General features: G+C 38.3%; 1 protein-coding gene across 1 annotated transcript in view; it reads right to left on the bottom strand.

Moving 5' to 3' along the window:
- Positions 1-23955, bottom strand: part of NRXN3 (neurexin 3) — a 1723724-nt gene that overhangs the window by 887718 nt on the left and 812051 nt on the right. Inside the window, exons 16-17 of the mRNA XM_023726412.1 lie at positions 17814-17831; positions 4856-4873 (exon numbers count right to left, since the gene is read on the bottom strand). Of these exons, the coding sequence (XP_023582180.1) occupies positions 4856-4873; positions 17814-17831 (36 nt within the window). The remainder of the gene's footprint in view (positions 1-4855; positions 4874-17813; positions 17832-23955) is intronic.

Below are 23955 nucleotides of genomic sequence, written 5' to 3'. Positions count from 1 at the left end.
GTCTTCTTCAATGTCAATTTGCTTAAATCCTTGTCCCCTCCTCTTTTGGTTTCCACTCACATTAAAATGTAAAGAAGAACATCACATGCTGGCCCACATACATGTTCCAGAGCAATCCCAGTAGCCAGTGTGGTTTATATGGATAAGTGCAAACTCAGCTGAGCAAGATTTTAGTCACGTTTCATGACCTGTCCCACTCTGTAGGAGAACAGACTCATTACATGTGTAGCCTATTCATATAATGTGCTGGTGAGATGACAAGCTAGTTCTATCAATATTCTTTTCCAAAATGAGTGAATACAATTTATTGAAAGTTGAAAGAAGCGTCCAAAAATTGAAAATGGGTTTAATTCTCTTGGTTAGAAACAAGGATAATGATGGCGAAAACTCAAATTGAACCAAACTAACTGACACAGTCCTCTTAATCAGCTTTGAACGGGGCTTAGTCCCAGGCCAATACCTAAGCAGAAAAATCCAGGCTCGTTGAAATTGACATGTGAGACCGAGGCACCACCTAGTGGGCAAAATGGGAAATGACGACCTTTGCATAGGCTCTCGTTTTTAAACCTAACAGACAAAATGTTTTCTTGGATGGCCAGTCTCTCAGTGTCTGGTGAATTTACGAATCCCCCTTTTCAATTTATGCCTAAAAATTAATTGCAGGCTTATAAAGAAAGAACAAATAACAACTTCTTTTATTATCTCCCAAACCTGTTCACACAAACACTTGGGGCCTCTACGTACATAGAGACGTGTGGCTTGTACACCATCTGTGTGTGATGCTATTTGCCAAGTATCCTCTTACAGCAACCAGCCTCGCCGCGACCAGAGAGTCTGGCCATCTATACCTTCTCTAGACTTTGATCCCTCTCTGGGAAGGTGGTGAGGTCACAATTCTATTTTGTGACAGAGCATATGGAGAAACAATATGGCAAAGAGGCTAAGAGCATGGACTTCTAACTGGCAAACCTGGATTTGAATCCCAGCCCCTACTTTCTAGCTTTTTAGAACATGGTCCAGGTACTTCAATTTCTACATCTCAGTTTCTTTCTCTGCTATAAATGGAAATAATGATAATATCTACTTGAAAGGCTACTATAAAAATCAAACAAGAGACTATAAATAACCCAGCAATACACCTAAAATTAGGAAATATTCAATAAATACTTCTTGTAAGTGTTGTTATTGTATTTATTAGACTTATTCTCAATCATTTCTACCCAAGTTTCAATGATGCAGAAGAACATTCATAAAAAGGAATTTCATTAAGGTAGACAGACCTTCCTTTTTTGGATTGCATAGTTCTTCCAAGCAGTCAAAACCAGTCCTTTGGATTCTGCTATCAATCTAGGAATCAGTTATGTTCTTGTGGGTACTGGACACCATCACCTAAACTCTTGCAATAACATCATATGTGATGTGTAGACGTGACTGGAAACCCTGACTCGTTTGCTTATTTTTATACTATTGTCCTCTCTTTCTATGTGTACAAAATGCACTTATAGAAAGGATAATAATATTCCAAGTCACCATGCCCAAACCCACAGCCAATGTGCTTCCTACCTAACTTTTATTTTCCCTAATCAGATTTTGAGACTACCTTGAGTTAATCAAGAAATCTACAACAATACAGGCAAAAAATGAAATTAGCTAAATGAAATTTTGAAAGCCTATTTTTGAATTTTACGTATTGTCTAATACTCATAATGGTTTTGTTTTATTTTTTAATGCGTGTACACATCAGAACCAGTAAGGAATCTGTATATTTAACTGAAGGAAGAAAGATTCACCCTCCATGTTCCTCAAAAGAAAAGGTGACAACACAGGAATATCTTGTAGTTCCATAGTGTGTGTTGGTTTATATCGTTCTCCTGCATTTAACCTCCAGGCAGAAGGAAGTGGACCGACCACAGGCATTTGTAACAAAGAGACAGATGGTTGAACTGGTCACCTGTCTGCAGAAATCATTCAAGGAGGGGAAAATACAGCAACAAATAATTCTTTATATAAATATATATAATTCTTTATATATATATAATTCTTTATATATATATATATACATATATATAACCCCAAATCACCCTTTCTGTTGTTGATAGGATAAATTTCAATCACAGCAGCTAAAGGTGTGAGAAAGGACAGCATTTTTACTACTGACCTCACTGAGATGGATGATATGAAATACTCCCATTTGATCATGATGGATGATCCTTGCTTGGTACTCTGGAAAATGAGCAGCCTCTCCCTCAAAGCATCCCCCTATAGACTTCCTGAGAAATAGGAGGGCTCTCTCCTGTCCAAATCTGACAACTGGATTTAATCGTGCACGGAAGTAAGGAATCCCTGGGGTTTATCATCCCTTTGACTCCAAACCACTTAGGTACCAGGGGCAAATGATTTCAGCTTTGTCCCTGGACTTTTAGTAAAGACAACCAAGAAGATGAATCTCTAGTTTTCAAATAATCCTCTGGCAACAGTTTCAATCCATATCTGCATGCCAGATTGCCATTTCTTTTTTCTGGAGTCTATTTCTCTGCTCACATGGTTCTCAAAACCAGTATCACTAAGAATGCTTTAATACAGTCCCAGGTATTGATGATCTTTCCCTGGATCTTGTGAAAATATGAACCCGTACTTGAAGCCTTCATATTTATTAAGTATTCAAACGTATATAGAGAAGAGTGTTTTCCCAGGAATTATCTGGAAAGACTAATGAAGAAACACAGGAGACCTACCCAGGACAGGAAATTCTAACGGTTAGCTCCTCACATCTCTTTCAACCAAACGGCATCACTCATACCCTCGAAGTTGAAGAGCAATAGGAGAATTTTCAGATTCAATACAGTCATCTGAATGTAACCCCCAGGAGTTTCCTTCTGTACACCTTTTTTTGTGGGGGGGAGATGCTCATGGTAATTATGAAAATAATGAAAAATTATTCAAACAAAATGTATAATTCTTAAGTTGGGAAGGAGATGTGTGTATTCATTTTATTGTTATTTTCATATTTTTACACATGATAAATATCATTTGTATGTGTTCAATACAGACATTAAAATAAAGAAACAAGAAAATAAATTAGTCTTCAGCAAATGTGGCAAAATGCCAACAATTGTTAATAACGGTGGTAGGTAAAAGGGTAGTTAATGTTTTCTTTATTTTCTGCATGCTTGGATTATTTCATATTTTCAAAATTAAACTTTTCATCACACACTGCTAACTCTCATTTTAAATTGGTTTCCGATGAAAAAGTTAAACAGGGCTGAATTAGGAATGAATTTTCTAATCTCTCAAAGGGAGATCGTTTATCTTGAGCTCCCAAACACTAAGCAGCCCTTTCTTGGGCGCACAACTGAACAATTTACAAAGCAGTGGTAGGCTGTATTTCCCAAATGGTAAAACAAAATGACAGAGACTCTAAGTTACCTTGGACTGTCCTGCTTTAGCCACTTGACAGAGCCTAAACCTTCTAAGCCACGGAACCAGAAAATCATAGGATTAAGACCTAGGCAAATAGTAGCCAACCTTGCACCTATCTTCTTGGGGGTGGTATATAATGATGATTTATAACTTTCTCCCACTTAATCCTCTCGTCACCACTTTTTTTTTTTGTTTTTTGTTGTTTTCTGTTGTTCTTAAAAAAAAAAAAAACCCTCAGGACTTCTTTTTGAGAGACAATTCATGCCATGTAACATGGCTGAATTTTACCCAGCATCACGGCACATTGAGGATGCTCTTCAATAGTAACAGCTGACAGAAAAGACAACTAGAATCAACTGGGAACAATAAATGAAGCAACGATGTAGTGAGGAAATGGGGAGCTTTGTGTTTTAGTGTGCAAGGTCTAAACAAAATCACTCGGATCAGGTACAGGTCTGTGTATTACGGACGCTTTGATAGTTCTCATACCAGATTGTACATGCAAATGAAAACCTAAAAGATTTCATAAACCTTATGCCTTATCTGAATGAACTTTTTTGACCTTCTGTAAAGTTTAAAAAAAAAAAAGTATCAAGAGATGATTTGGTAGCAGGGAAGCTTACCTACACACTATAAATATTCACAATGCATCCTTTTAAAAATGAAAAATTGCACACATTTCAAAACGAGGCAGGAAATAATAGTTTTGAGTGCCTTGGACATTTCAATTTAGAAGGAGGAAGTCTGAGGATTCTGAGAAGAGGACAAGGAAGGGCCTCTGGTACTTCTATCAGCTAGAAGCCTGGAGGCTGGACACAGTAGCAGAACTGTGCGGACGGAAATTTTGCCTGCCTAAGGGAAAGACTGAACTTGGAATGCACTTGTTCTTAGCCATACACAAGAATATTAACATTATAATTTAATCAGAGAAGCTATCACAGTCCATTGCACTGGAAATCGTACAATAATTATGATCTTATATTTTTTTAAACCAATGTATGTCTGGAACACTACACACCGTTTGAGCAACAGTGCCAGAGAAGGAGTATTTAATGTGAGACATTTTTAATGATTAAAAAAAAAAAATCAAAACCAAAATTAAGGCTAAAAGGAACAGTAATCAAGGCTTTAAAGTTGCAAACAGAGTAGATTTCTTAAAATCTGCCACTTCATCAACGTCTTGGATATTATAATTGATCGTCCGTGCTTCCTTGTAGCTTATAATCTAATTTTCTTTCAAGTCAAGGATAACACTAAAATTCTCATTGCTAGCACTCTTCTTCTTCTATTATGTTAATCGGTCATGCCAATGTAGTGTGGATCATAAACCTAGTCACTTCTGAGTTTTAAAAGACCAGAATAGACACCGAGACACACACGCAGGGGAAAGGGGAAGACAGAGGAGGGAGGCAGAGGCATCTATAAGCCTAGGAACTCCCAGGATTGCTGGCAGCTACTAGAGGCTGAAAGAGACAAAGAAGTACTTCCTCCTAGAGCCATGTCCTGAATTCAGACTTCTAACCTCTTGGACTTTGAGAAAACAAATTTCCGTTCTCTAACGCTACCCATTTGCGGTATTTCTGTTAGGGAGGCACGAGGTAACTAAGACATGTTGTATCCGGGTTTTCTTTAAGGCACAGATGTTGGAGGTATAGAAAGGAGTTTATTCACGTGAGGAAAACCTAGCAGGCAAACGATGTCCCCATGTGATGGCAATTACTTGATCATTTGTGGTCTGCTACCTACTTGGCATCAAATATTTGTCATCAGAAATAAACATTATTTATGTAAACACACATCTACTGTACAAAGGCCCACAACTGAATAAATCACACTTCCCTCTGAATAATAAACTGATTACAAAGAGAAAAATCATTCCCATGTGAAGCCACTTTAAAATGAATTTAAATCTTTGTTAAGTAAATACTCTAACCAAATTCTCATGAAGAAATAGAGTCTGGAAATTCAAATTTTCCGCACAATTGTTCTCAGAGGTGTCAGTTCTTAAGATGGCTGAAATTTCTCTTTCAGATTCCCCTTGCCACCAATCTTCTCCCCACGTGTTAGCAACCACATTCACCACATTTCCTTCTCACAAACACTATTCGCTTCATAGGTTCCAAAGAACTGACAGCATTCTGCTCCTTGGAACTGATTATTGAAATCGCCACGATTAAGATTTTGGTCTAATCCCCCAGTGTTTGGCAGCTCAGCCCATTATGGGGGACTCCTGGGTAATGGGTATGTAATAATGCTACTGAGACAAGGCTTCTTGTTCAGTTAAACTCCACTGGATATCAATATGCAGCCATCTTCCAATGGCAGGCAATAATTAGCACATTAGGCAGCTCAGATAATAAACCAGGAACTCCATGGTTCCTTGTTTTTCTCTGTGAAAAGTTCTGCTGTGAATAAGGAACAAGAGGTTGGCTATGCGTCTTCCATGACCTGGCTTCATGTTCAAAGTTAAAAAGATCAGCAACAAAGGCAGCCCAGATGGCCTTAGAGCTTCAGGCTGAAGGAGTTTAGAGTTGGAGAGAGGTGGCTGTGAAATTATCTACTGTAAATAGCCCACTGTGAAAGCTAAATTCGGTTATATCTTACTGCTATAAATGAGTGGATTTAAAAATGAATTAATATCTACAAATTTGAGACTATATATTGAGCTTTCCAGTAATAATGGAAGCTGCAAAGATTGTAGTTTTATTTCCTTGTCTTAAAAATAGCAAGAACTAAAGATTCACTTGTCAGTAATTCTGGTCTATTCCAAGCAAGAACCACAAATAAAGCAAGAGATTACTGAAGATACCAAAATCCCTCAGCATGCTCCTGGGAGCCTGTGGAAGCAGTGCCTTAAAAGGATATGGATATTAACAGGAAAGGAGGTCCTCAGAAACCTATTTAGGATTTTTGTTGAATTATACAGCCCTATAATTCAGAATATATTTAAATGTATGAATTAGAATATGCATGAAATCAGTGCTATTTGAATAATCTAATCCCACACATAATTAAAATAGGGAATAGGGTAAATAGAAGGCAAAAGAAACAATAAATCTATTCAAAATTCTATTTGTTTAGTTATTGGTGACATTATTCTTTAATGAAGGTCTTACATTCCCAAGGTAAGCTGCTATCTGGGACCAGTCAAAACTCTTTCCTTAGTCTAATACTCCATTTTACCATAAATTATTTTTAACCCTGTTAACAAAACTAGGATTTCCACAAGGTACATATTTTGAGGTTACCTTGAGTTAATGTGAAAGGACACCTAGTCAGGAAGGAAAGGAATCAGGATTTGAACCTACATGGTTTTTACCCCCTGAAAAAACCTGTTGCCGTAAAGTTGATTCCAACTCATAGCGACGCTATAGGACAGAGTAGAACTGCCCCATAGGGTTTCCAAGGAGCGGCTGATGGATTCGAACTGTCGACCTTTTGGTTAGCAGCCATAGCTCTTAACCACTGCACCCTCAAGTGCAGATTAATCCACCTTTAGATGCTGAGCCATACTGTGTCTCAGTTCTGAACATAAATGCATTCAGATTTTGGAGGAAAGATCAACGTGGACTAAACGGTCAGAGACGACTTCAAGGAATAGGCGAAGCTTGACCTGGCCCCCAAAGGATGGATAAGATTAGAAAGGCAAGAGGAGAGGAGGGAAGCCTCCCAGAGAGGAGTAACTACAGCTGCAAGGGCACAGGGGCCGAATGATTACAGACTATTCTAGCGACTTTGAGAAGACTGGCCTTATTCGCGGGTACAGTAGCCATGGAAATTAAAAGAAATATGAGTCAAGATACAGATTTTTAAAAGCAGATTATGGAAGACCTTGAAAGCCAGGTATAGGGTTTAGACCACATGAAATAGTTAAGAAGGCGACACTGAAGCCTTACGAGCAGAGATGTGGCAAGACAAAAACAGTGTTTTGGAGAGATTAATCTGAGACTGGTACATAGAAGAGCTCGAAGAAATAAGAGTAAAGAAAACTACTACGAATGGAGTTGTGTCCCGGAAAAACATGTGTTGTAAACCCTAACCCTTATACCTGTGGTTGTAATCCCATTTGGGAATAGGATTTTGTTTGTTATGTTAATGGACCATATCAATGGAAGGTATGTTTTAAAGCAAAATCACTTTTGAGATTTGAAAGAACAGACTAGGCACAGAAGAAAGCAAGCACAAACGAAGGGGAAGAGCCATGCCTTGTGGCAATTGTCAGGGAATGTCAAGAAGCTAGAGAAGCTGAGATAAAGACTTCCCCCGGAGTAGACAGAGAGAGCCTTCTCCTAGAACCAGCACCCTGAATCTGGACTTCTAACCTCCTTCACTGTGAGAAAATCTCTATTTGTTAAAGTCACCACTTGTGGCATTTCAGTTACGGCAGCACCAAGAAACTAAGGCAGCAACCAAATAATGGGGTTCTCAAAAACTGCCCAGGGAAACAGTAGGCAGAATCATTTTTAGCATAGCCTGTGTCGCCCAGCTGATTTTCATTACCTTGCCTTCAATAGCGTTTCAAAGTAACTTACTCCTACTTGCCTTGCTCTATGTCTGAAGAATTTGCCACCAAAACATTCAATGTGACAAGAGATGCAGCTTTAGAAATATAGCCACAATCAAATATTACCTAGGAAACCAAATATAACTAAATGCAAAATGTTACCCCACACTGGGAAATAGCTGTGAAATTTGGTTATAACTGTGTTTATTGTTCATTAAACTGTATAAAATAGGAAAATATGCTAAATGAATCCAAATGCAAATTAAATAAGTTAGATGTTGAAAATACATGTGGTCTGTTGTGAGAACTGGAATATAAAGTCTCTTCCAACACTGAGAGTTTGTTTGGCTGAACTCATATGTTTTAATAAACTCCTTTCATTTTGCTTCTGTTATCAGGATTTTTCATGAGTCAAGGACAAAAGGCATGTGTGAATGGTATGTGTGTTGAAATTCAGGTCCTTCTCCAAAGACCCCTCGGTGCCAGGGCACTGATGTGACCCTAACTAGATGTCACATTTGAATGCCAGCATGGGGTAGTCATAAGGGAATTTTAAATTGAGAGAGGAGAAAGATTATTCGTAGGATAAATAAATCCAAGTTGATGCATCCCTGCCTAAATCCTTATTCACAGATCATATTATACCCCCCAAAATGAGGACTCAGTTGGGCTAAAGGAGCTTTCTGCCAAATATCCTAAAGGCAGACAGATCATCTGATCTGTGGCCCAAGCAGACACATCACCTTCACAATTACAGAAATATGACTTCTTGCTCATTGACTGAGACGCTACCAAGAATTCAGGCATGACTCTGTAAGACACAGAAACAAAAGTATTTGGATAGCAAAATTATTTTTAAACAACAGGGGTAGGGGGAGGACTAAAGCAAATTTATATTTGTTCATACAATGTACATACGTAGGGAGCCCTGGTGACGCAAAGGTTAAGCACTTGGTTGCTAACCAAAAGGTCAGCAGTTTGAACTCACCAGCAACTCCTTAGGAGAAAAGACCCAGCAACTGCCTAGGTTACAGCTAAGAAAACCCTGTGGAGCATTTAACTGTGTCATATAGGGTCGATATGAGTCAGAATCTACTTGATGGTAAACAATAATCTGTACATACATACATAAAAGATCTCTTTAAAGTGTTAAAAAGCAAAGATGTCACTTCAAGGACAAAGGTGTGCCTGACCTAAGCCATGATGTTTTCAGTCACCTCATATACATGTGAAAGCTGCACCATGAATAAGAAAGACCAAAGAAGAATTGATACCTTTGAATTATGATGTTGGTGAAGAATACTGAATGTACCATGGACTGCCAGAAGAATGAACAAATCTGTCTTGGAAGGAGTACAGCCAGAATACTCCTTAGAAGCGAGGATAGTGAGTGAGACTTGGTCTCACACACTTTGGACAGGTTATCAGGAGGGACCAGTCCCTGGAGAAGGACATCATGCTTGGTAGAATAGAGGGTCAGCAAAAAAGAGGAAGACCCTCAACAAGATGGATTGACACAGTGGCTGCAACAATGGGCTCAAGTGTAACAACAGTGAGGATAGCGTAGGACCGGGCAGTGTTTGTTTCTGTTGTATATAGGGTTTCTGTGAGTGAGAACCGACTCGACAGCACCTAACAACAACAACAACTCATTTTTACTTGCATAACTTGCAGTTAGTTTTACTCATATAACCATACCTGGGTAAAACTGCAATTCTAGATCAATGAGGGCTGATTCCAAAGAGCATCCAGTGGCTTTACTAAGAAACCATGCCTAGAGTCAGATGCTATTGTTTCTTACCAATGCTCCCAAGAGTTGTTTCAGAGTTACAGGCATTGGCTGAATTCTCCTGCACAGTTAGAAAAATTCTGCAAGTCAGGGTATAAGAAAATAAAGGTACCTCTATATTTTACATTTTTCAGAATACAGACCCTTATGAGAACTCTCATCATGTGAAATACACCACAACTTCACTTTGGATGAGAGTGGCACAGGAAAAAAAAAAGTTTGGGACCCAAGAGGCTCTTTTCCCACGATACCTCACCAGTTGTCATCAAGTCAATTCCAACTCATGGAGACTCCAAATGTGTCAGCGTAGAACTGTGCTCTATAGGGTTTTCAATGGCTGATGTTTCAGAAGTAGATTGCTAGGCCTTTCTTTTGAGGCACCTCTCTCTGGATGGACTCAAACATCCAATCTTTCAATTAGTAGCCAACATATCAACTGTCTGCACCACACTATAGCTTATAAGAAGGCCTGGTGCAGTAGTTAAGAGCTATGGTGAGCTGCGGCTGCTAACCAGAAGGTTGGCAGTTCAAACCCACCAGCTGCTCCGTGGAAACTCTGTGGGGCAGTTCTACTCTATCCTATAGGCTCGCTATGAGTTGGAATCGACTCAATGGCGATGGGTTTGTTTTTTTATACTTTATAAGGGCCTTTTCCCTCCAACCACACCCACTACAAAACCATTTCACATATATATAGATGCATGTATTTAGCACTGTTCAGAAATTGCAAGTCTTTCTATGAGATGATAGGAAGGCAAGAGAGAAAAGAAATGAAAACATCTTGACATTTCCATTTTTCATCTGAAAAAGAAAATTGCATGTTGGGATATTCATTATAATTCCTGCATGGCTAAAAACATTCCTTCTGGCAAGAAAACACCCAGTCCTTGCATAAATGCTATTCATTTCATAAAGAAGAACACTCAAACCTTTGTACAACTCAGACTTTGAAAATATAAAAGGCTCAGCCATTTATTCAACAAATATATTTTGAATATCTATTATGTGCTTGACATCACGCATATTCTAAAATACCGAACTCACCAATCCCACTGTTGTCGAGTTGATTCCGACTCACAGAGACTCTGTAGGACAGAGTAGAACTGCCCCATAGGGTTTCCAAGGCTGTAAATCCTTACAGAAGCAGACTGTCACATCTTTCTCCAGTGGAGCAGCTGGTGGGTTTGAACTGGGGACCTTTTGGTTAGCAGCCGAGAGCTTTAACCACTGCACCACCAGGGCTCCTATTCTAAAATAAGGTCATGTTAAAAGTTAATAAAAATTATGGGGGTATTTTTCCTCTACTGCTTTGTACTTTTATGCATGTTCTAGATTTTCAACAGTGAGAATGCATAATTTTCATTATCAAAAAAAAAAAAAAAAGCCAACAAAAAAGTCAAAACTAAAAAGCATAGCAATGCAAGGTCTCATTCAAGGTCAATTTTTTTTGCAGACAATGTAGCAACATAATAAGTGCAGACCAGGGTCTAGAGATCAAAATAGGGACAGTCAACGGCCAAAATACTACCCGGCATAGAAACACATCTATTTTCCTGAAGTCTCCAATTTTTTTGTTTGAAAACATTTGTTAATTTCATTTGGCAAAGAGACTTCAGGCACCAAAGATCCACAGGATAAAGATAGGTGAGAAAGCAAACTACAATTCCAGGTAAAGGAAATAATAAGAACAGCTAGTTCATGGGCCAAATCAATTCCTGTACCCACCGAGCTTAATCAGGTGTTGTCAGAGGGACTGGTGGGAAAATACAATGAGGACCTCAAAACAAAAGCTCAAATGAAGACACGCTTGATGGAGACACACTCACAGGTATTTAACTAGCTTTGTGCAGCTTCTTGCAACATTTTCATTAACTACACAAGGCCTGTAACTGGAGTTGAATAATGGTCCACAAAAACAGGTCCCAGAATGTTCCACATTGCCAGGGCCATTCCTGGACTTATGCAAAAGCCTCAAATCATCCCTTGAGGTTTTGGCGTAAAGCACATCTTCACCCCACCCAAATCTCAAAGTGTAAAGTTGAAGTCAATTAAAAAGAAACAGGCTGATGTCTGCTTCCAGCCTCAATGGAGTAACAGAGGTTGCCTCATCTTAGATGGATTTACAATCTGACCTGAAGCAACTAAGAAAAGGGACAGACCATGTGAAATCATGATTTATAAGGCACTAGATGCCAGGCAAAGAAGGACAGTGATTCCTGAGAGAGATAAAAGAAACAAGGCGAAAACTAAGATAGCCCCAGCTCACTGCTTTGAGGGAATTTCTGCACCGTGGAGCAGGGAGGGGGAACCGAGGTGAAGGCCATGAGACTCCCTGAGTTGAGGAGATGGAGCTGAGAGGCAGAAGACAGCAGGGAAGCTAGAATATAAACACAGCATGGAATCTTAAAAACACATGCAGGGATAGAGAAAACAGACATAAAAGAGCACAGACTGTATGATTCCATTATACATATTTAATAACAGGGAAAACTAATGTATGTTGATAAAAATTAGAACAGTGGTGGCCTTAGCAAGGAGTCGGACTGATTAGAAGGGCCACAAAGGAACTTTCTGGAAAGATGGAACTGTTCTCTGTCTTAATTGAGGTGTTGGTTACATAAGTATAAACCTTTGTCATAATGTACATAAGATCTGATTTTGCTGAATGTGAATTTTACCTTAATAAAAAATGCCCCTCCTAAAAAAATAGGTAAATAGGTAAGGGAGAAAAATGAGGGAAGGAAACCAAGTTTTATTTATTAGCTCTATTTTACAGGACAAGATAAATTAGTTTGTATCATCTTTGACTTTAGATATGGAAATAATGTAGGAAATGACAAGCCTATATTCAAAAATACATTAAAATTGTACTATATGTGACTAACAAGGTAATATAAAAATTATATTCTGTGAACCAATAGGCTCTCAGTAGATTATTGCCATCACTATCAGTAAGTAACCAGCCAAGCACACTAGAAATAAATGGCTATAATCAAACATAAGCAATAAAAATGGTCTACAAATGCAGCATGCTGAAGATGGCTGAAATGAAATTAGTGAGGCCACAAATTTCAACAACTCGTAATAAGCCTTGCCAAAGAACAGGTTTATGAATTGTAGAGACTGTTCTCCCTTAAACCGTCGTTGTTGTTGTTGTTGTTGTTGTTATTAGTTGCCGTAGAGTCGGTTCTGACTCATAGTGACCCTGTATACAACAAAACAAACACTGCCCTATCCTGCACCACCCTCACAATCATTGCTGTGTTTGAACCCTGTGATAGTTAAGGTTCTGTGTCAACTTGGCTGGGCCATGATTCTCAGTAGTTTGCACTTATGATGCAGTTTGGCAGCTATGTAATGATGTAATCATCTCATGATGAGATCTGCTATGAGCAGCCAATCAGATGAAAGGGAGTTTTCTTGGGGGTGTGGACTGCATTCAATATATGCGGACTTTCTGGCAAAGCTCGCTGGCTTTAGCTCGCTCTGGCTCCGGCATCTGACCTCCAGTTTTTGAGACTTGAGCTAGCAGCTTACCTGCTGATCTTGGGATTCGTTAGCCTCTGCAGCCTCTGAGCCAGTGGCCAGCCATCTTAACTGCAGATTTTGGGATTTGTCAGCCTCCACAGCCTGTGAGCCATAGGCCTGCTCTCTGACCTGCCAATCTTGGGTTTGCCAGCCCCTGAAGCTAGGTGACTCAGGAGAAGCCTCCAGTCTGACCCACAGATTTAGGACTTTTCAGCCTCTACAACCACGTGAGCCATTTCCTTGACATAAATCTCTCTTTCTCTCTCTCTATATATACACATATATATACACTTCTACTGATTTTGCTTCTGTAGAGAACCGAGCCTAAGACAAGCTCATTCTTGCAGCAGCCACTGTGCCAATCCATTTTGTTGAAGGTCCTTCTCTTTTTCACTGACCCTCTACTTTGCCACGCATGATGTCCTTCTCCAGGGACTAGTACCTCCTGATAACATGTCCAAAGTACATGAGATGAAATCTTGCCATCCTCGCTTCTAAAGAGCATTCTGGCTGTACTTCTTCCACGACAGGTTTGTTCGTTCTTCTAGTAGTCCATGGTATATTCAACATTCTTCACCAACACCATGATTCAAAGGCATCAACTCTTCTTCATTCTTCCTTACTAACTGCCCCACTTTCACATGCATATGAGGTGACTGAAAATATCATGGCTTGGGTCAGGCACATCTCAGTCTTCAAAGTGACATCTTTGCTTTTTGACACTTTAAAGGGGTCTTTTGCAGCAGATTTGCCCAGTGTAATATGTCATTTGATTTCCTGACTGCTGCTTCCATGGGCATTAATTGTGGATCCACATAAAATGAAATCCTTAACAGCTTCAATATTTTCTCCATTTATCATGATGTTGCTTATTGGTCCAGTTGTGCGGATTTTTGTTTTTTCATGTTGAGGTACAATCCATACTGAAGGTTGTGGTCTTTGATCTTCATGAGTAAGTGCTTCAAGTCCTCTTCACTTTTGGCAAGCAACCATAGATGCAGGTATCTCCTAGAATTTGTAGGTATCAATGGTTTACCTATGAGTCCCAGTTCATTTTCATAGAGAGTTGTATAAGACAAAAGTTGTAAGTAGTCCTGTTTAGTACCACATGTGTATTAATATAAGCAGTTAGTATAGCTTAACCAGTAATCAGCTGCTGTCAAGTTGATTTCAACTCATGGTGTCCTCATGTGTATCAGAGTAAACTGTGCTCCACAGGGTTTTCAACAGCTTGTTTTTTGGAAGCAGATCTCCACGCCTCGCTTCTGAGGCGACTCCGGATAGACTCAAACCTCTAATCTTTCGGTTAGCAGCCAAGTACGTTAACTGTTTGCACCATTCAGGAACTTCCATTATAGCTTAAGGAAAGTCAAAATCAAATCAGGGAAACTTACTGACAACAGTTGTTCCCATGGGAAAAAGCTAATCCACATCTACGAAACTAGATCCCAAGAGTACCACTCCTTAATCCTTCCTTGCGGAAGACCTTGGGTTTAGTTTCCATTATCTGGCCTCCCACATTGCTTATCTGTGGGCTCAAGAATTTAAAAAAAAAAGAAAAGAAAAAAAAAACAGGTGCAAGGAAACAACTGTGGACTTTACCTTTGGTGCTGCCTGCTCATGAGTGTGTCATTTATATCTGTCTGACCCTCCAGTTCATGTCTATCATGGTCCCATTCTGCTCCTCCCAGCTTTGCTGACTTCTTTGGACTCAGCCTCCCACCTGCCCAGATCTTCCAAACTTACCAAATGGCACCTGCTTAAAGGAACTTCTGTTCTTATTACTTGAGCTGATCAGTCCTAATGATGCCCTTATTTAAAATGAACAAAGTAAAAACTGAAAGGTACGGGCCCTCTATATAGCAGTGTAGACACTGGATATCACTTAAAAAAAAAAGTAATAAGCTGCAATTGAGGCTAACAAAAGTAATAAGCATTTATGTGGCTAAGTAGATCTACATTCCTATGTATTCAGATGCGTTTTCATTAAGAAGCTTTCCTTAAGATATTAGAAGGCATCCACAGTCAAGAGCCCAGCCTTTGCAGTAAGACAAACATAACTGCATCTTTGTCCCCTCACCTAACAGTTTTTGACCTTGTGCAAATCCTTTCTCTTCTTCTTGCCTCCTTCATCTGTAAAACTGGGATAAGGAGAGTTTATACTTCCTAGAGTCCTCATGAGGTCTAAATGACAAAACGGCATAGCAAATTCAGCACAGTGATTGATACACAGTTTTGTGGTGAAAAAATAAAAGATAATTGTGTACAAGAGAGACATTCAAGGTTAAAAAAACAATGGAATTGAGTCGATAGTGATAGTGTTAATAAAAATTACCCAAAATGTAGAAAAAAGGCTAAAGGAGAGTCCTTTCACTATCATATAGGGAGGGGCATTGTTTAATAGGTCTATCCATGGAATATTTAATTCCATAGGAAATTGTACCTGTGTTTGATGTTGCTATTTACTGTTAATTAGGGTCTGGGCTCTGTGAGGTGACATGTTAACTTGTAGATTTGGTTCAGTAGAAAAGATAACACTAAAGGTTAAGGTATTTTTGCCCTGTGGGACATTAACCAGTTTTATATCTAACCTAAATTTGTATTCTAATATTCGTTTTAATGCCTATAAATATCTAGCTCCTCAAATATTCTCTGTATGAATTTTATCATCTTGCAGTTTCCCTTATTAAGAAGTACATTTGACACATGTTCACTCTATATTTGTATCAGAGTTATGTTTTTAGCTTTTTGAAAACTGTTTATATGAGTCATGTTTTTAATTTTTTCAAAATTGCACTCACAGAGTAGCCCACAGTTCTCTAGGGGCCAATATGTGCCATGTCCTAAAACTTCACAATTATCAACTCACTTTCTACAACAACCTTATAAGATATGACCTGTAATTACCCCCAATTTAGATACATAGAGGAATTAACTTGTCTGGGGTAACACAGTTGTTAAGGGACATAGTCAAGATGTGAACACAAGTCATCCCACTCTACGTCAGTGTTCTCATGCACTATCCTATATGACGTATATTGGAAAAGCAATATAATAAACACATGGAAATCAAAAGGTCTGAGTCAACAGGGAATGAAAACATAAATAGCCAGGGGCAAAGAGAGGGATAGCTCCTATTGTTCTCTTTTCTAACACAGTTAATCAGAAAAAAATATTCGAATGGCCTCATCTGAGTATTAAAACAGAAATACCTAGTGTTCAGAATGCCAGAATAAGATAAAATTAAGAACCAAGAACACAAAGCTTCCCTTTTCCAGCCCTATATTCTTATGCAATTTGGTTTTCTGTGAAGACCCGACCGCCTAGAATTAAACACTCTAGTCTAGTAAGTAGTACAGATACTAATCTATTATTACCGTAAAACCTGCATAAGCCAGAACCTGTGTAGGGCAGAAACCTGTCAGAGAAGGAAAATACAATATTTTCCACTAAAACAAGTGATAGAAAAGTTGTGACTGCACCCTGTCAAAGGCAGAAAACTTGTGAGACCTGGAAAAACAAAGCAGTCCTGTCGAGTTCCAGCTCTCACAGGTTTCACTGTATTTTTACTAATGATGACATAGAAGTAAATCTTTTAAGAACGTGAGTTTTTGTGACAAGGTACTCGTTACTCAGCTACTTCCTAACTATGTGACCTAGGTTATCTCATTGTTAAAATCAGGACAAAAGTAGTATGTATTTCTTAAGAATGTTGGAATGATTAAAGGGACGATACCTTTAAATTGTCCTAGTAGAGCATTAGAAACATGATTAGGTCTTGATAAATGTCAAGTATTCTTTATTAGTTATAATAATAACTACCACTACTCGTATTTATTAAGTACTAATTATATACACTTTGTTCTATACCAGAGTTTCAAGAGGCTATGTGAATAATTCAATTTTACAACATTAGAAAGAATTAGGAATGGCATTCTGAGTTTGATTCTAAAGCCAATTAATTTAATGATGATGTTATAATATCTTTTATAATTAATAAGTTATATACTTTAAAAATGATCATTTTAAAAATTTGGTTCATTACAAGTAAATTTTCAAGATCAATATCCACTAATGGTTCAATGAAATAAAAGAAGATTAAGGCCCTATTAGGCCTATAACCAGGATCCAGCAAAAGATTCAACCTGGGGAATTCCTCCCCAAGAACTCACCACCATAATGTGCATTCTACTGAAGAAGATTAGGAAATCCGACCATTTTTTTTTCCCATATTATGGAAAATGACTTTCACCCAATGTTACACAAAACACACAGGACACAAATTTTAAACAGAGTGTGATCTTAGTCATATAAATACTTGCAATAAAGATTTGAAGGAAATAGCTAGAATGTAAACAGTGGATATAACATATTTTTTTCTGCTTGCTGAAATGCTGCCTCTCCTTTCCTATTTCCTTTAGACCATGTCTCCTTAGGAACCACTTATAAAATTTTAAAGACTCATTCTCCAATTTAAAAAAATTTCCTAATAGCAGCTGCTCTTCTTTACAGTCTTAACTCAAGGGAAAGTTGACTTCCCTCCACTTTATGCATTCTCACTATATCCTGTACATATTTCTATTGGCACACCTTCACATGTCCATTATATTGTAATGTCTTTAAGGGCAAGACTTTATCTTATTTATTATCATATCTTCAAATAAGAAATATCTGCTGAGTGAATGAATAAACAAATGGTGGAGGGTGTTCATGTGGAAACTGTACATGGATCAAGAGGTAGTCTTTCGAACAGAACAAGGGGACACTGTATGGTTTAAAACTGGGAAATGTGTGTGAAAGCATTGTATTATTTCACCTTACCCATTAAGTCTGTATGCTGAACAAATAAGCCAAGAATCTGGACTATATGAAGAAGAATGCAACATGAGGTTTGGAGAAAGACTCATTAACAACCTGCGATACGAAGATGAAACAACTTTGCTTGGCAAAAATAAAGACAACTTAAAGTACTTACTGATGAAGATTAAAGACTACAGCCTTCAGGATGGATTCTACCTGAACATGAAGAATATGAAAATCTATACAACTAGACCTATAAACAACATCGCAATAAATGGAGAAAAAATTAAAGTTGCCAATAATTTCATTCAACATCCATGGAAGCATCAGTCAAGAAATCAAAGGACGTACTGCACTGAGCAAATCTGCTAGAAAAGACCTCTGCAAAGTTTTAAAAAGCAGAGATGTCACTTTGATGACTATGGTGTGCCTGACCCAAACCATAGTAATTTCAGTCACCTCATATGTATGCAAAAGCTGGAAAATGAAAAAGAAGACAAAAGAATTGACACATTTGAATTATGGTGATGGTGAAGAACATTGAATACAATATGGTCAGGGACAGATTACCCAATAAGTAAGGTATGCGTGGGCTTACTTGTGCTTACTTACTAATCTGTAGTGCACAACTTCACCTGTTTTTCCAAACATCTTTGATGTGGTAAAACTCATGTGAAATTGTGCACTACAGATTGGTAAGTAAGCACAAATAGGCCCTATGTACCTTGCTTACTGGTTAATCCACCCCTAGCCATGATCTTCCAGAAGAATAAACAAATAATTCTTAGAATATGTACAACCAGAGTGCTCCTTAGACGCAAGGATGGCAACATTGTGGCTCACTGAGTTGGTACACTTCGTCAGGAAAAAGCAATTGCTAGGAAAGGACATCATGTTTGGTAAAGCAGAGAGTCAGTGAAAATGAAGGAGGCCCTCAATAAGATGAATTGACACAATAGTGCCAACGATGGACTCAAACATACCAATGATCACGAAGATGGCACAGGACCGGGCAATGTTTTGTTCTGTTTTACATAAAGGTAACCATGAGTTGGAGCTGACCCGATGGAAATTAATAACAACGACAGAGTGTGTTCTAAGCAGCAAACAGCTGTCTTACAAGTAAACTTCTCAAATTTGGCCTATTTGCTGGACAAGCAGGGGTGGGGAAAACAGAACTGGAATACAAACACATAACTGAAAAGATACTGTAGTCCGACATCCTTGGAAATTATTGCTATACAAATAATAACACAGGCTCATAATGTAATGCCTGTGTACCTATACTTAGCCAAGAGACAGAATTAGTGTATACAAGCTTGTCCCCTTGTTTGTATACTAAGTAATACATATATTATTTATTTATTTCTGAAGCCTGAATGGGAAATGTGTTTTTAACAGATTTAATCAATACGCCAACCTACCTTAAAAAAATAAATAAACCCACACAATAAATAAAAAGCAAAAGGTCAATCAATAGCCAACAGTGCAGCTTAACAGCCACTCCAGCAAAAAACTGCCTGAAAAGGTGCTTCACACTCCACTGTCTACACGATCCACAGCTGCTTCGTATTGATTTGTTGAAAGCAAAGAACATTTATTATCACATGCCAGTGTGAACCTAGCAATTTCTCCAACAAGTAGCCCACAATGTATGACTAGCAATGTAGCACTTGGTATCAGGCTGTGACGATGGGCTAAGGATCCACATTTATTCCCCTCTCTTCACCCCCACAAAGCTATTATAACATCCATTTCCTAAACCCGAGAACTTGAGGTGTGTTAAATACTTAACATGCCCCAGACTGTTCCACATTTACTTCTGCAGGGCACAACACTAGTAACAAGAACCCAGAATTGTATGCATCTCAAAGCAGTCCATTGGCAAATATAACAACGGTGGCAAATACAGATACCCAAACCAAAACCCACTGCCATCGTGTCGATTCTTACTCACAGCGGCCCTACAGGACAAAGTAGAGCTGCCCCATAGAGTTTCTGAGGAGCAGCTGGTGAATTTGAACTGCTGATTTTTGGGTTAGCAGCTGAGCTCTTAACCACTGCACCACTAGGGCTCCAGTCAACTGTAGATCTGAGATGTTTAAAATTACTATTTTCAAAAAGTCCCTAAAAAGGACAATCCTTGTATAGATGTGTGGGTGTGTGCATGTGAATCGGGTTTCTTTGTAGCATCCTGTGATGTGGTGAAGAAGAGAGGAATACAACAGCAGGTTGCCAAAGGGAGTGGTGCTGCCACACTACACCAAGAATGGATTCTGAATTCCCGATAGTGTAATGGCTATGACGTGCTGGAGTTGTCCAGGCTCTCAGTCCTGATCTAAAATGCCAGTAAGGTCTCAATATCCAATACGAATATTCTTACAAGAACGCTTTAAAGTTCCATTTGTTGTTATTGTTCTTAAAATGCAACAGGTGCCATACGTTGGCTTTCAGGTGATGTTTATCCTCTGGGAAGTCAATCCTCTGTTTCAAATTTTTTAGAGGTACTGAAGATCATCTTTGGAGAACGTTACTTGTCTGTCTTTCTGTAGATCTTATTGGATCCTACGCTAACTCAACACTGCATCTGGGATGGTTAGGTTCATCGTGGTTTCAAAAAGGCGCTAAAAGTTAACCTAAAGTAAAGAATGATTTACCATTTACCACCAATGATTTTATCATTACATGAAATGGTAGAAGGTCATGTCTTAAAACTTTGTAAGGCAATTAGTGGTGTTGGCCAAGAATATTGAATATTCCATGGACCGCCAGAAGATTCAACAAATCTGTCTTGGAAGAAGTACAGCCAGACTGCTCCTTAGAAGCGAGGGTGGCGAGACTTCATCTTATGTATTTTGGACATATTATCAGGAAGGACCAGTCCCTGGTGAAGGATATTGTGCTTGGTAAGGTAGGGGGTCATCAAAAAAGAGGAAGACCCTCAATGAGATGGACAGACACAGTAGCTGCAACAATGCGCTCAAACATAGCAACAGTCGTGATGATGGCACAGGACAGGGCAGTGTTTCGTTCCGCTGTACATAGGATTGCTATGAGTCGGAACCAACTCCAGGCACCCAACAACAACAAGGTAATTAGTAAATCAGTTATACCTGGGTTTCCAATAAGGTGATTCTTGTTTTCTATTCACTACAAGGGAGTCATTCTTACACATGGTAATCAGCCGGAAAGAATGCAGAAACAGAACTACAGCCAGAAAGTGTGTCACACCCTCACAACCACCATGTCAGCTAGCTGTGCAAAGCTATCTTTACAGAGTGAATGTGAAATTCACCTTACTGTCTCCATCAACCCACCTTGCTTTCACAAGGAATGATGGAATAAAGTGAAAAATCATCCAATCTTGGTCTACTCATACTAAATGAGATGCAAGTTTTAAATGGACATTCTACTCATGAACGCAAAATCTGTGTGATGACACCTTAAACTTCCACACAAATACCAAATATGGCAAACAGGCAAGGAAAAAAAAAATGTCTTAAGTGACAGAACCAGTGCTAGAAGAAGTGAGGAAGACCTTAAAATGCAGAGCTCTGCAATATATAATGAACTTCTCTACACATTATGAACTGTGCACTTTATTTTGAAAAATATCAAAACCTAGCCAGCTCCCTATTCAACAACTCTCTATTTTAGGATTTACAGCTATAAATTGAGATGTTTTCACTTTCATTGAAGATCAATCTGCTGTCCCAAGAAACACCTATGTAAATGAAATATCCAAAACAAGATCCCCCTCCAAAAAATACCTTTTATAATTAGACTGAATTTCTAACAAATTCACAAGGTAATATGACAGCTTTTTAAAGAATATGATATACATTAGATATATGCAACATTCTATAGAACAGGGTTCCCACCCAAAAAAATACCGTTTGCAATCAGACTGCATTTCTAGCCAATTCACGTAGTCTTATAACAGCATTTTAAAGAATATGACACAAGCTAGAGATATGCAACATTTTATAGAGCATTCTATTCCCAAGAATTGGGTAAAAACCAGATTTCCTTGGTGGCTATAGCTTTCCCTTACAATGCATTGCCCCATTTCTGTTATTTAAGTCAAAGGCAGGTGATGCATGTCACCAAAGCAATTACTAATGGCATCTCTACTCTTCCATGTAAAACTCAATTCCTACCTTTCTTTCTATTCCTGCCACTTCATCCTTCTTTCTCTTCCATTAACTTGTTTTCCCCTTTCTCCTTTCTTTGCAATTTTTCCACGCGGCCTTTGCCAATAATAACCACAAGTCTTATTCAACTCTACTGGTGACATGAGGGTTAACTCTCAACTCCCGATGCAGGCTAAGCTACCAAGAGTTTGCTACATAAGTAGGCATATAAACATCAGATAGGTAACTTCATTTTGAAGATGTTTGTGGGATAAATTAGCAAATTGCAACTGTAAGGATCAAGGTTGATACAGAAAAGAATAGTCTATGATATAAAGTAGTGAGGCAATTTTCTAGATTAAAAAAAAAAAAACTGCTCTGATGCTAATTTCAAAAGAGAACTTTCCCCCATATACTTTGAATGGCAATCATTCTATACAGGGATATCCACTGTAACAATTTTAAAGAACCTACCATTTTTACATATTTGGTTGAGTTTCATTAAAAGTTTATGTCTGGATTAACAGTCACATCCTGTATATCTAAATTCAATATATATCTCTATACATTCTGTAATTAAAATGTACTTGCTTTCATTTCCATATAGCTATCCAGTTATAGAAGCGCTAGTCCATTCTTCAAGAAAGGACTAACCAAATAGATTATTTTAGTCCTTTGGGCTCAGAGGTTCTTCTACAATCAAAAGAGTCAACTGCACTATTTACAGAATAAAACCCAAAATATATCACCCTAATCCTGAATATCTTAGAAACATTTTTGAAGGATGAGAAGCTGCTGCCACAAAAGAAATATGACTTTTCCCAATCCTACTAGATCTAGTCCTTCATTATATATCAAAAAATTGTCCAAGTCAGATAAAGCTATAGTCCTCATTCTGGACTGAGATACAATCTGCTCATGAAAAAATCAGAAATGATCATAGACAACTGGAAGGAGCCTGAGTTGAATTTTACCATAAAATAATTCCTGGCCCTGGATGCCAGAGATGAACTGGTCAGTGACGGAAAAGTCAATACATACCTTCTGAAGATTGTGCTTTTTCACCACAGTTGGAGTAACTTACCTTTCTGCCTTTTCTGTGTGCAGAGTATCTTCCTGACATGGAGTGGTATGTATATGTGATATGGGATACACTTGTGAGAATAAAGAAGCATATACCACCATTTAGGAAAAAAAAAAATATTAGCAGACAAATTGAGTGGAAAAGAAAGATCATGTTGTATAATTCCCTAGCTAATCTGGATGTGTCCATATAACCACCTTCTTCAGAGTGGTTTGCTAGTCCCAAATCATGACTATGGAAAAGTACTTACATAATGCCAAAGATAATTGGTGAAAGCAATCTGATGCCAAAACATTTTGCAGGCATCATGTCCTTTTCATTACAGATACAGAGGTAGATGCTTATATTTGGATCAACAGGTATCAAAGAACTTTCTCTCTGCACTGCCAAATTCATCAATTGTTTCTCCTTAGTGTATTTTAAATGACTAACAAAAAGCTACTAAGGAATAATGGAAAAGAGAACTTTAAGATACAACTACAGATGCAAAAAATGTTGAGAAATAAGTCAAGGAAAACCAGACAGACATGGTGGAGATAGCAGATAGCATTATAATGGCGCCAGCTCCCATGTGGGCAAATGATAACATGCCTTTACTATTTAATCAGATAAATTCATTCATTTTTCATAAAACTCTGAAGCCAATTGATGATTATTTTGGACTGTAAAGCAAACTTCTACCACAAAGGCTACATTA

Source organism: Trichechus manatus, unplaced genomic scaffold (genome assembly GCF_000243295.1).
Source record: "Trichechus manatus latirostris isolate Lorelei unplaced genomic scaffold, TriManLat1.0 scaffold00010, whole genome shotgun sequence".
Lineage (NCBI taxonomy): Eukaryota > Metazoa > Chordata > Mammalia > Sirenia > Trichechidae > Trichechus > Trichechus manatus.
Note: the sequence above shows the minus strand (reverse complement) of the source record. Positions and strands in the feature narration are given on the sequence as shown.